The following is a 12,202-nucleotide window of genomic DNA, read 5'->3' as shown; positions in this document are numbered from 1 at the left end:
TCGACGGGATCATAAATAAAAGGACAACAATGTGAAGGCAATGTCACAGGTGATCCTGTGGTATAGCGGGTCCACAGCTCCCCTTCAAAAGGCCATTTTTAAATAAATAATCATTGCACTCACAGCGTAGCGAGGGGCGTGGAAGTGTGGCTGAAACGGTTTACGGGTGGAGTCGTACTGCGGGCATTTCTCCCTTGTGCAGTGTGCGAGCGAGTGAGGAGAGAGAGAAAGCCGGTACGTTAGAGTGAGCGAGAGCAGGCTTGAAGGCAATGTGTTCCTGTGGTATAGCGGGTCCATAGCTTCCCTTCAAAAGGCCATTTTTAATCAGGTGACTGACAGTAGTGGAGTCAGGCACAGAGAAGGTCAGCTGGTGTGAGAGCATCTCGACTGTTGCAGGGCCTGCATCGGTGAAGCAGGTGAGACGCAAATGAAAAAGAGGCACAGGGCTTATTGGTTTTTAAAGACTGCTTCCTTCATTGTGTTTTAACCACAGTTTTAAAGGATTGTGCGGCTCTCTCTGTGGCGCTGCCTGTGTGTGTGCCTCTGTCTCTCTCTGGTGCTGTAACTGTGTGTGCGCGCGGCTCTCTCTCTCGCGCTGCTTGTGTGTGTGCATCTGTCTCTCTCTCTGGTGCTGCCTGTGTGTGTGCGCGGCTCTCTCTCTCGGGCTGCCTGTGTGTGCCTCTGTCTCTCTCTGGCGCTGCCTCTGTGTGAACCAAGGTTCCACTGAGGTTGACTAATGAAAAGTCAACGTGGCTCAGAGCTGCATGTGGACTGTGGCACAGACAAACAGAAATGACGGCATGTTTTCCGAGGCATCACGTCCGAGTTGGAGGGCGTGGCTCTGCGAGTTTTCGTCATATCCAATGGTCTAAGAGTTGGTGGGCATGGCTCCTTCCTGCGTGCGCCATTGGCGTCTTACTTGTCCGCGGTTTAGTGAATCCACGCCCCTTCCGGCGTGCTTTCTATGGGTGGCTACTTGTCAGCGGCTTAGTGAATTATATATATAGATAATACTAATATGAATCCTCAAAGCCAAGATTCAAATAAATAATAACTAATCAAAACAAAAAGGCCAATTAGGAAAAAGGCCACCTTTAAACAGTGTGAAAACGTTTAAACCAAAGACCTAAAAACGAATATTCTCATTAATTAATTTTAGTTAAATAACCTTCAGCTTTACAAATGGACCTCGGACAAGGTAGCCAAAGACAGAATGTGGAACCCAATGCCATAGCAATTGAACTGGGGCTCAAAAATGTCTTGAATAGGAGCTCAGGTGGATGTCCCAATGCAAACCATTAATAAAAAATAGACAATGAAAAGTAATTGAATATTAACAACACAACTTCATGAAAATAACAAAACAAGCTACAAACAAAAGGAAAGAAATAAATAACAAAATAAATTAAAGCCAGAAGCAAAGTCCCAGCAAGAACTTAATATTATGAGAGCATTAAAGTAAGAACTGAAAATGAATTAAAAATAACCCAAAACCCACAAATTCAGCCTCATATAAGATCACCTCATGCATTTTTAAGTATGTATTGAATCTGTATATTTCTTCCAACTTGTGGGGTGTGAGAAGTTTTTACAGTCTTCTCTGTATTTCTCTGATTACTCAGCATCACACCAATTTCTTTCCAGTAATTTCTGACATGTTTAAAATTTTCAGAAGTAAATCACATAGTCACTGATCAATCACGAGCCTTGCGGTCAACATGCAGTTTCGTAGTATTATTGTTTCCTTAGTCAGCATGTGCAGGGGGCACTTTGACCAAATGGTTTTGCTCATGGATAGCCAAGCATGTGTCACAGCATTAACCATTTTGCTGATGCAATGATATCTACTGACATAGCAGGCATTGCTCTCCCCTCTCTACTGCACTGTCCTCCCCCAGTTGAGTGTTGCTCATCTTCCTTCCAGCTCTGATTCGCCTGGACAAGTGAGTGTGATCCTTTTTATTGAGGACCCAGGAGTACTTCCAGTGCCAGGGCTCCTGTCTGTTGGAAGCACTTCCAGGTCACATGGAAGTCTCATATAATAGGGAGTACATTTCCTTACAGTTGCCCTTTTGCGGCATCCACAGGCCCCAGCAGGGCTGCTCTGCTGGGCTACATTTCCCGGCATTCCTTGCTGGTTCCCAAATGGGCACCGATATCCAGGACTGCTGCCATCTAGCATCCCGGGTCAAAGAGCAGCCAGTCCTTCCCTGTCCTTCCATTTCATCCTGATCAGGGAAAGTATTGCAAATATGTGTGGTTGGGACACCTGTGCATCTGTCTAGGGCTTCCTGCCCAGGTAAGGAGTCTTCTTTCTCTCTGGCTTGGATGTCCGTTCATCCATTAGGGAATCCTTGTCCGGGTGCAACATCCTTCCCTCTCTCAGCCGCAATGCCTTTCTGTCCTTTAGGGGCCTCCCGTCCAGGTAAGGAATCCTCCCTACACCTTGCCAGGATGCTTGTCCATCCTGTGTGCCACCTACATCTGGCAACGGTATTCTGTGTTTTGTTTTTCCTGACTGGTCACTGCCATTTTGTGACAGTCTTTGCATAGTTGTGACCACACTGTTTATGGTTGCTATGTCTGTTGCTGGTCATGTGACATGCAATAGGAGGCCTTGTCTATATAAGCTTTTTTCCTTCAGGGTTTTGAATTTCTTCTGCTAGACTGAGGATGTTTGCTTTGATATATTTGAGTATGACTTCTAGTTTAGTATTCTGGTTTTGACATTTGGTTTTGATTATTTCTTTTTTTTCTGGCCTCAGGCCATTTAAAGACTACAGTTTTTGATAGACTCCTTCTGTGACTTCCATCTCCTGTCCAGTTCCTCTTGTTTTCTTTTCCAATTAAACTATTTCATCTCACAAGTTTTTTCACAGCATCAATTTGAGGAAGGAGACTTTCCATGCAGTAGCACAACTATTAGATTGGCATTGGTCCATTTTTTTGGATGGGGTTGTTGCAGTAATTAAAAGGCTCCAAAGCTATAAGGTACAGTAACTGAAATCTGACTGGAAATGGTGAGATAGTACCTTGGTACTGTCAGACAGAAGTGGTAGTTTCCATTTGTTAAAAAAGGGGATGACTGTGTGTTTCAATTACTGGAACAAAGACTCTGTCTATACAGGAAACAAAATGCAGATTTTGTCCTGGCCTTGGAGCAGAGGACTTGTAAAAAGCTCATGACTGTATATCCTGTAGTATCAGTTGGAAGGTGTTTCTACTGAATGGAGTGTGGCTGTTTCCATTTCTGGATAAAGGGGGGTGTTTGCATGCTGGGTGATACATCGGGTCAATTCAAAATGGATATTTGGGTTTCCCGAGCGTGTATGTGCCCCTTCTCCCTTCTCTCTCTGTGTCTTCTGCACTCATATCACTATGACAAACCAACACCCACAGAGTCTATGATGCAAAGGATCTTGCATTATATACTCAGAAGCTGCCCTTGTCATTACCCTATCTGCGCTACAAAGCAAGGAGCGTACCTTGTTTAAACCAGCAACGATGACACAATGTGCAGTGAATCTATGCAGAATAATAAAGTACAGGTTGAGTATCCTTAATCTGAAATACTTCAGACCAGTATTTTAGATGTTTTTGGATTTTGGAATATTTGCATGTACATATATATATGCGGATGTTAGCAGATGGCTGGCCAACCACAAAGCGTTACCTGGTAGGTAACCACCCACACTATCAGATTGTGACACAGACTTCGAATGCCGTGAATGTAATTACCCCGATCTACATGCTGTCAAATAAACGAACCACACGCCGTGGCGCAACGTTAGGGGCATCGCCTCTGACGCTGACGTCCGAGGTTCGATTCCCGAGAGGGAGTGCAATGGAGTGTGTACACCTGATGAGCCCAGAATGAGGGCGAAACGCATGTCGTGTACTCTTCGTATTTATTTGACAGTAAACTATTTCAACCATTCTATGATCTGCTCTTCACAAACTGAGGGCACCGTGGCGGATGTTAGCAGATTGCTGGCCAACCACAAAGCGTTACCTGGTAGGTAACCACCCACACTATCAGATTGTGACACAGACTTCGAATGCCGTGAATATATATATATATATATTGTGACAGACGACCGGCTATGGACTCCGGTCATCACCCCCAGGCCGCTAGAAGGAGCCCTCCGGACAGCATATTTGTGCCCCGAGTGCCAGCAGGGCCTCATGGACTTTGTAGTGTTTTGACACAGCCCTGCTGGATACCTTGGGGGCCGCTAGGAGTCGCTGTAGGGGGGCTAGTGGGCTCTGGCATGCCCTATAACCCGGGAGTGCATCCCAGTCACGTGACTGGAAGAAGCGATGTGCTCCCGGGATGAAGAAAAGGACTTTGCCCTGACCCGGAAGGAAAACGGACTTGTGGGTTTGGCTTGGAGCCACTTCCGGGTCAGGGGCTATAAAAGAACTCTGGGAAGCCCAGAACATTGAGCTGAGCTGGGAGGTAGGGTGGCGACGTGTCTGGGAGAGGAGGTATTGGTTATAGAGAGAGTATTGTGTTTATGAGTGTGTGGAGGAGAGTGCTTTGTGCACAGTATTATAATAACAAAATAAAAAGTTATTATATATTCACCTGGTCTGAAGAGTGGTACCTGAGGGTTCGAGAGGTGGACGTGAGCCTCAACTGCTACACTGGCGTAGTCGGCAGGATTCTCTGGCCGTCTGGAGGCAGAGGATCTGCATTAATAATTAAATTCGTTGTGGCAGAGAACCCTAGAAAGGTCCCTCTAGTAACCGCGGAGGTGAAAACTCCACCCGCAACCAAGAGCGCTGCAGCTGAGAACCGTCCTCTACAGCAGGCAAGTATGGGGAAGAAGACTGGGAAGAAGGCTGGAGTTGTCCAGAAGACTTCGGTCCCAGATCCTATGGAGCAGCTGTGGACTTACCTGACGGGCAGTGAGGAAGATCGGGAGCAGTTTAAGGCCACGCAAACCCGAGCAGGGCAGCAGTCGGAACGTTGCCGGATAGCGACTCCCGAAGTTTACTACAGGGAGTTGGAGCGTGATCGCCAACGTACCGAGGTATGTGCTGGGGCAATGCCCGAAACGGCGGGAGTATTTGTTTCCTGTTTTGCAGGGGCCTGTCTGCACGAAGTGGACAAAGAACGCGCCCGCCTCACACCTAGACAAGATGGCCGCGAAGAAAAGAAAGCAAGCCAGTCTAGGCGTCCGCAGACGGGGAGTCCATTGGCGGAGAATGTCCACGTGACCTCGCGCGCCGGCGACCAGGAAGAAGAGCAGCTGGGAGCCGTCGGCAAGGTGAATAATTCCCCAACGCGTCTGCGCTCCCTGAAGGGGAAGGGGGCGGCGAGCAAAGCAGCGCCAACTTTAAATCAAGGTAAAGAGGGACGGGACGTGACTGTAGTGTCTGCCGGAAAAATTAAAAAGGCAGACCGCAGCCAGCCGCAGGAGGCTACCCGTCCCTCTAAAGACTCCATATCCCAGGAGCCCTTGCGCTCATCAGCAGAGCACGTGCCAGGAGTGGACGTGCTCATTGGTTCCCGGTCGGCAGATGACCAAAATAAGGAAGTAGCCTTACTGCCGGCCGAGACAAATAACTTAACAAACTATATGATACGGGATCTCGAAGAGATACTCGAGCCCGTACTAGCTTTCTTTCAGGTAATCGAGGACCTGAGGAGACGGGTAGAGGAGCTGGGAGCCACGGTCGAAGCGCCGCTGAGGAAACTACAAGTATACCTGCGACGGTTAGGCCGTGAAGCCCCGGCCTCGATTGATTCGGCGGTGCAGGTGAGTAAAATCTGCGCCGTATATAATAAGGGGACGCAGTGCGAATCGGCACCGCGTTTAATAAGTTGCGGTTGTCAAAGCGCTGTGTGCCCGACATTCGAATGTGGCATGAATACGGAGTGGTTGGGCAGCGATCCGATAGAACCGGGGTGGCGATATCAGACGCCGCTCCGGAATAACGCGGACCGTAAGAGCCCGACCCGCATGATAAAGGGGTTGCCGTTGGTTAATGAAGAGGCGGGGGAAGCACCGATTGTCCCGGGGCAGCTGAATAGTGCTGTTACCCGGAGCGATACGGTACTAATGACGCCGCCTCCGAGTTTATATAGGACAACGGGCGTGCAAACAGCAAAGAGGCTCTCTCTCTTCCATAGAGAGCCTCACGTTGTGCACAAGCCCCAGAGAAAGCAGGAGATCCCCACACAGAAATGCGGGTCTCCTAACAGGGAAAAGAAAAGGGCAAAGAGCAGCACAGCGGCTGTTAACCCCTCCTTGGCGGAGGACAGGGTGGAGCTGACAGAATTCCCGAGGTGCTTTAGGTCTCGGGAAGAGAGGCCACCAGGAGGACGTCGGCGGTGCTACAACTGCCGGCAACCGGGCCATGTGTGGAGGAGTTGTCCCCGGAGGACAGGGGAACGGTGGGATTGCAGATACACCGTTCCCCCAAGGTTCGCTGGGGGATCTAGACAGCAGAACCACGGCCCGGATCTCGCGTCCTCCTGGAGGAGGACGTCCCTCGCGGGAATCAACGCTCCGCCCCACTGGTCGTCGCTAAGGGGGAGGGACTGTGACAGACGACCGGCTATGGACTCCGGTCATCACCCCCAGGCCGCTAGGAGGAGCCCTCCGGACAGCATATTTGTGCCCCGAGTGCCAGCAGGGCCTCATGGACTTTGTAGTGTTTTGACACAGCCCTGCTGGATACCTTGGGGGCCGCTAGGAGTCGCTGTAGGGGGGCTAGTGGGCTCTGGCATGCCCTATAACCCGGGAGTGCATCCCAGTCACGTGACTGGAAGAAGCGATGTGCTCCCGGGATGAAGAAAAGGACTTTGCCCTGACCCGGAAGGAAAACGGACTTGTGGGTTTGGCTTGGAGCCACTTCCGGGTCAGGGGCTATAAAAGAACTCTGGGAAGCACAGAACATTGAGCTGAGCTGGGAGGTAGGGTGACGACGTGTCTGGGAGAGGAGGTATTGGTTATAGAGAGAGTATTGTGTTTATGAGTGTGTGGAGGAGAGTGCTTGGTGCACAGTATTATAATAACAAAATAAAAAGTTATTATATATTCACCTGGTCTGAAGAGTGGTACCTGAGGGTTCGAGAGGTGGATGCGAGCCTCAACTGCTACAATATATATAATGAGAGATCTTGGGGACACTCTTGATCAAATGCAGCCAAAACAATTAAAAGAAGACACATATTGTATAATAATTCATATCACCAAGCTGTTATTATAATGTGCATTGATGTTACAAACATATTAAACCTCAGTAATGATGAAACTGTGTTTTAGCTATATTTTCTGTGCATTTCAAAAGATTTGTTTTTTATTTTATAAACTGGTGTAGTTTGGTTTACCTTATTTTCTTTGCTTATTTTTCTTGGTTTTGTTAAAGCAGATGGATTACTATAGACTCTAAAATAATAATTCTAAAATAGCATTTTACTGGTTATATACAACCATTTTATTTTGGGAATGTTTCTTTGTCTATAATATTGTTTTTTTGGCTTTGAAACATTTCCTAAATGGACTAAACAGACATCATTAACATATAGTAAGCTAACTAGCAAAATAATAACAGAATGTAGGCCTGGGGAGATATGTGGTAAATAATATTTAATATGTCATAGTGTGACCTTGCCTGAAATTTCTGATTTAGGTGTCAACATGGTGCCTCCTTAACAAATATCTTTATTCAGTTATGAATGAATTAGACAGCATTATGGAAATACAAGAAGAAAAAAACATAAAAAACAGAAGCCACATGCAGGCACATCACTATATGGGTATACAGTATGGGAATATATAGACTATGGCGATGGCGTATGTGCATCGTGACACGCTGCTTCTTCCCAGTTTTTACAAATTAGTAGTATTATGGTTACTATTTTTTTGTTTTCTCCTGATACAGCTGTGCAAATACATTGTATCACCGACTAGAACTATTGAATGTTGGCTCCCTTTGCAGAAATGCAGCACTGGACAATGTTCAACTGCCTCCAGAGATAGCCAGGACACCACGGTGTAGCGAATCAGCTCTACCAACAGGAAGAGTCCAGCAGCAGCATCAAGATCATAAACAAAGGAGAGGGAAGCGTGGCGGTATTTGGGTGAGGCTTCGGCAAACCCCCTGAGATCTGACTCTGTTGAGCATTTTCTCGCTCATGTTCGGTCTCTAGCCAACGAGCTAGACAAACTATTACTCTGAATCAGCACACACTCACGTATTATGGACTACAACATCATGATTTTCACAGACATTTATGTGAACAATGCTGGGTGTGTGGACACTGTTTTAACGGAAAGTCATTGCTCTTCTGATCTGGAATATCTGATGATTAAGTGTAGACCTGTTAGCTGACAACAAATGGCACGTGCAGATCAGACGTTTCATGAACACGTTTCCTGCCCCATCCGAGGAGTCTTAGAATATGCATATAACATTGCTGAAGCCTACAAAACGTTTCTGCTCCCCCATCTTGGACAAATAGATCACCACTCCCTGCTTCTCCTCCCTAAATACACACCAATTATCAGATGTGTGAGACCTTCAGTGAGGACAGTGAAGTTCTGTCCTGAAGTGGCAGACACTGCTTTACAGCAGAAGTTGTCAACACACAGACTGGAGCTTGTTTGCCACCCATGCTACTCATGACTCAGAAGTGGGCATTGAAAGATACACCGCTTCTGTCCTGGATTGCATCAATACAAGCATTAATGAAATCACAATGCACAAACAGATTAAGACCTTCCCAAACCAGAAGCCTTGAATGAATAGAGAGATTAGACTCTTGCTGTAAGCTTGCGACGCCACTTTCAGATCTGGTAATGCTGAAAGCTACAGCACATTCAGGGCCAACCAGAAAAAGGGCACCAGGAGAGCCAAACAGAAATACAAGCAACAAATTGAGGATCATTTCAAAAACTCTGACCCCAGTCGTATATGGCAAGGCATCCAGAGCTTCACAGACTACAGGAAGGTACATACAACTCCAACATCAACCATTGTCTCCCTTCCAGATGAGCTTTTATGCTGTTTTTGAGCAGGACAATAAAATACTTGTAACCAAAACTGTATCTCCCTGAGGTGACCAGCCCCCCAAACTTACTACCTTCACTGTACAATCTGCACTGAGCAAAGTAAATGCACGCAAGGCTGCTGGTCCTGGTAGCATACTTGGGTTTGTGCTTAAGGCCTGCACTTTGCAACTGTCTGAGGTCTTCAGTAACATCTTCAATCTGTCTTTGGCCCAGGCTCTTGTCCCTACATGCCTTTAGTCCACAATGACTGTCCAGTTCCCTAAACTATCCTCTCCAGGGAGCCTGAATGACTATCACACTGTTGCACTCACTCCCATCATCACAAAGTGCTTTGAGAGACTGGTTCTGGTCCACCTCAAATCCAGTCTACTTCTCACACTAGATCCCAACCAGCTTGTCTAATGGGTCAATGGAGGATGCCATATCCTTGGCTCTTCATTCTTCCTTGACACACTTGAATAACAACAACTCCTATGTGAGGATGTTATTTGTTGATTTTAGCTCTGCATTTAACACTATCAGCCTCTCCAATCTGGTAACTAAACTCACCAACATTGGTATGAGCACCTCTCTTTGTAATTGGACACTGGATTTTCTAACCAAAAGACCCCAGTCTTTCAGGCTAAACAACCAGACATCCTCTACCCTGATCCTGAATACTGGCATTTTCACAGGGCTGTGTACTCAGCCCACTCCTCTTCTCCCTCTTTACCCATGACTGCATCCCTTTATATGGCTTCAACTCAATCATAAAGTTCACAGAAGACACTACAGTAATGGGACTAACCAGTGACAATGACGAGTCAGCCTACTGAGAGGAGGTTCAACACCTGCCAACGTGGTGTGCTGACGATAATATCGTCCTCAATACCAATAAAACTAAAGAGCTCATTGTGGCTTACCAGAAAACTAAGGGCAGCAGACATGCACCCATCCATATAAATGGGTCTGAGGTGGAGCTTCAAATTCCTGGGTGTCCACATCTCTGAGGACCTTCCTTGGACAGTAAACACTTTGAGGCTGGTTAAAAAAGCGCAACAATGACTTTACTTTCTGAGGAGGCTAAAGAAAGCCTGCGTGTTTCCTCAGATTCTGTTAAACTTTTACTACTGCACTATTGAGAGCATATGGACAAACTGCATTACGGTGTGGTATGGCAACTGCTCCGTTGCTGAGAGGCTCAGAGATTGAGAGGAAGGTCCTACAATGGGTGATGAAAACTGCCCAGCACATCATTGGCATCCCGCTGCTGACTGTTGCAGACCTGCAACATACACTGTTTCTGCGAAAAGGCTTGCAGCATCATCAAGGATGCCTCCCTCCCCAACCACGGACTGTTTACCCTCCTCCCATCAGGGAGGTACTACAGGAGCCTTTGGTGCCACACCAGTAGGCTCAGGAACAGTTTCTTGCATAACACCATCACCATTCTGAACTCTAAACCCTTATCACTTGTGGGAAATTAGGGTCCCTGTTGACCCCTGAACCCGCAGACAACACGTTCTGACACCAGGTAAAAGTCCAATATTAAATTTATTATAACAAAATGTGCACAAAGCACCTCCACCTCCACTATACGCAATACTAAATCAATAATCGCAATATAATAATCAATCACAATCCTCCACTCCTAGCAGCTCCATTCGACACCCTCCCAACTTGGCTCAGTCTGCTGGGTTTCCCACAGTTCTTTTTATAGTCCTTGACCCCGAAGTGCTTCTGTTCTTCACTTCCGGGTCAGATGAACTCTTCTTTTTCTTCAGCCCGGAAGTACTTCATTTCTTCCGTCCCCGTGACGAGGTAGTACTTCTGGGCTATAATAAAAACAGCTGTGCCTCCCTGCAGCATCCCCTGGCAGCCCCCATGGCATCCAGCAGGGCTGTGCAGCTGAACTCCATTGTCCATAATGCCCTGCGGGAATTCGGGGCACCTCTATGCTGCAGGGAGGACTCCCTCTAGCGGCCTGGGGGTGTTGGCCAGGATAAACTGCTGGCCATCCCTCACACACTCAATAGCTGACCTTTCTAAATATCAATAACTACTGACTATACTCTACAGTATGTATATTTCCACCTGTTTACATATATCTATTCTGTATATAAAATATTTCATATCTATATTTTGTATGTATCTGAACTACTGATCACATCTATATTATTTTCCTTTTATATACTATTACCTGTAAATTCAAATATAATATAGATTTATATTCTCATTTGTATGCTGCCTGATTGCACCTTACTGTTTATTGCACTTTAATGTATTATTTGCACCCACTGTCTATTGCTCCTTATTCTACAATTTGCACTTCCTGGTTAGATGAAAAAATTGCATTTTGTTGTACCTGTAGAATGAGAATAAAGTTGAATCTAATCTAATCTAATAGCACACAACTCCATTATCTCTATTAAAATGGGAGTTTAATACAGTAATGACATCAAATAAACAAAATATATATTTTTGCACAAACCTTAGTTTTTTTGTCGAAAAAAGACTTTGGAATATTATTTGGGTGAAAGTGAGTGCCCAGAAGTCTTGGAGAAGGTATCTTATCCAACATCTGTTAACAAATAATAAAAACCATCAGCTTTTAATATAATTCAGTCACTCTAAAATAATCAAGAATGAACATGACAACTTAAAAAAAAATTTGGATCTGAGTGATTTTTAATAGAAACAAAAAGTAAAGTCCAACAGAATCTCTCATAAATGATGTACAGTATAGTGGCATGCAGAGAAAGTGTGTTTCTGAACAAATTTGCTAGACATCCTGTACTTATATCATTTTATTCCCCAGTTCAGATCAATGTGATAAAGATAAAAGCTGCTCTTTACAGTAAATACAAAGATTCTAATGCATAGAGATTAGGCAATTTTGAAAGCCATTCAAATGGATCTTCATTTTATGCAGCATGTAATATAATGCCTAGCCATGAATGATAGACCTAAAAATAATCCAACACCATTATCAGTGATGAAATATGCACTCCACACCCATCAATGCTCTAGCATATTACCTAGTAACAATGTCAACATTTTGCTGGATGTGGGCCATGATAAATAATGTATTAAAATACCAAACTTCATTTTAGTTCAAAGAAATTACAATTCATCTTACCTGATATACTGCTTAGTCATGTTCATGATTACCTGAATCATTGTGGAAAAACCCTGAG

The 12,202-nt window shown here is 45.5% G+C and overlaps 1 protein-coding gene across 1 annotated transcript in view; it reads right to left on the bottom strand.

Annotated features, from left to right (window-relative positions):
- The window catches only part of LOC127525807 (sulfotransferase 6B1-like), a 62,104-nt gene that overhangs the window by 18,093 nt on the left and 31,809 nt on the right, over positions 1-12,202 (bottom strand). The window contains exon 3 of the mRNA XM_051925618.1: positions 11,497-11,586. Within this exon, the coding sequence (XP_051781578.1) occupies positions 11,497-11,586 (90 nt within the window). The remainder of the gene's footprint in view (positions 1-11,496; positions 11,587-12,202) is intronic.

This window comes from Erpetoichthys calabaricus, chromosome 3 (genome assembly GCF_900747795.2).
Source record: "Erpetoichthys calabaricus chromosome 3, fErpCal1.3, whole genome shotgun sequence".
NCBI classification, from domain to species: domain Eukaryota; kingdom Metazoa; phylum Chordata; class Cladistia; order Polypteriformes; family Polypteridae; genus Erpetoichthys; species Erpetoichthys calabaricus.
Note: the sequence above shows the minus strand (reverse complement) of the source record. Positions and strands in the feature narration are given on the sequence as shown.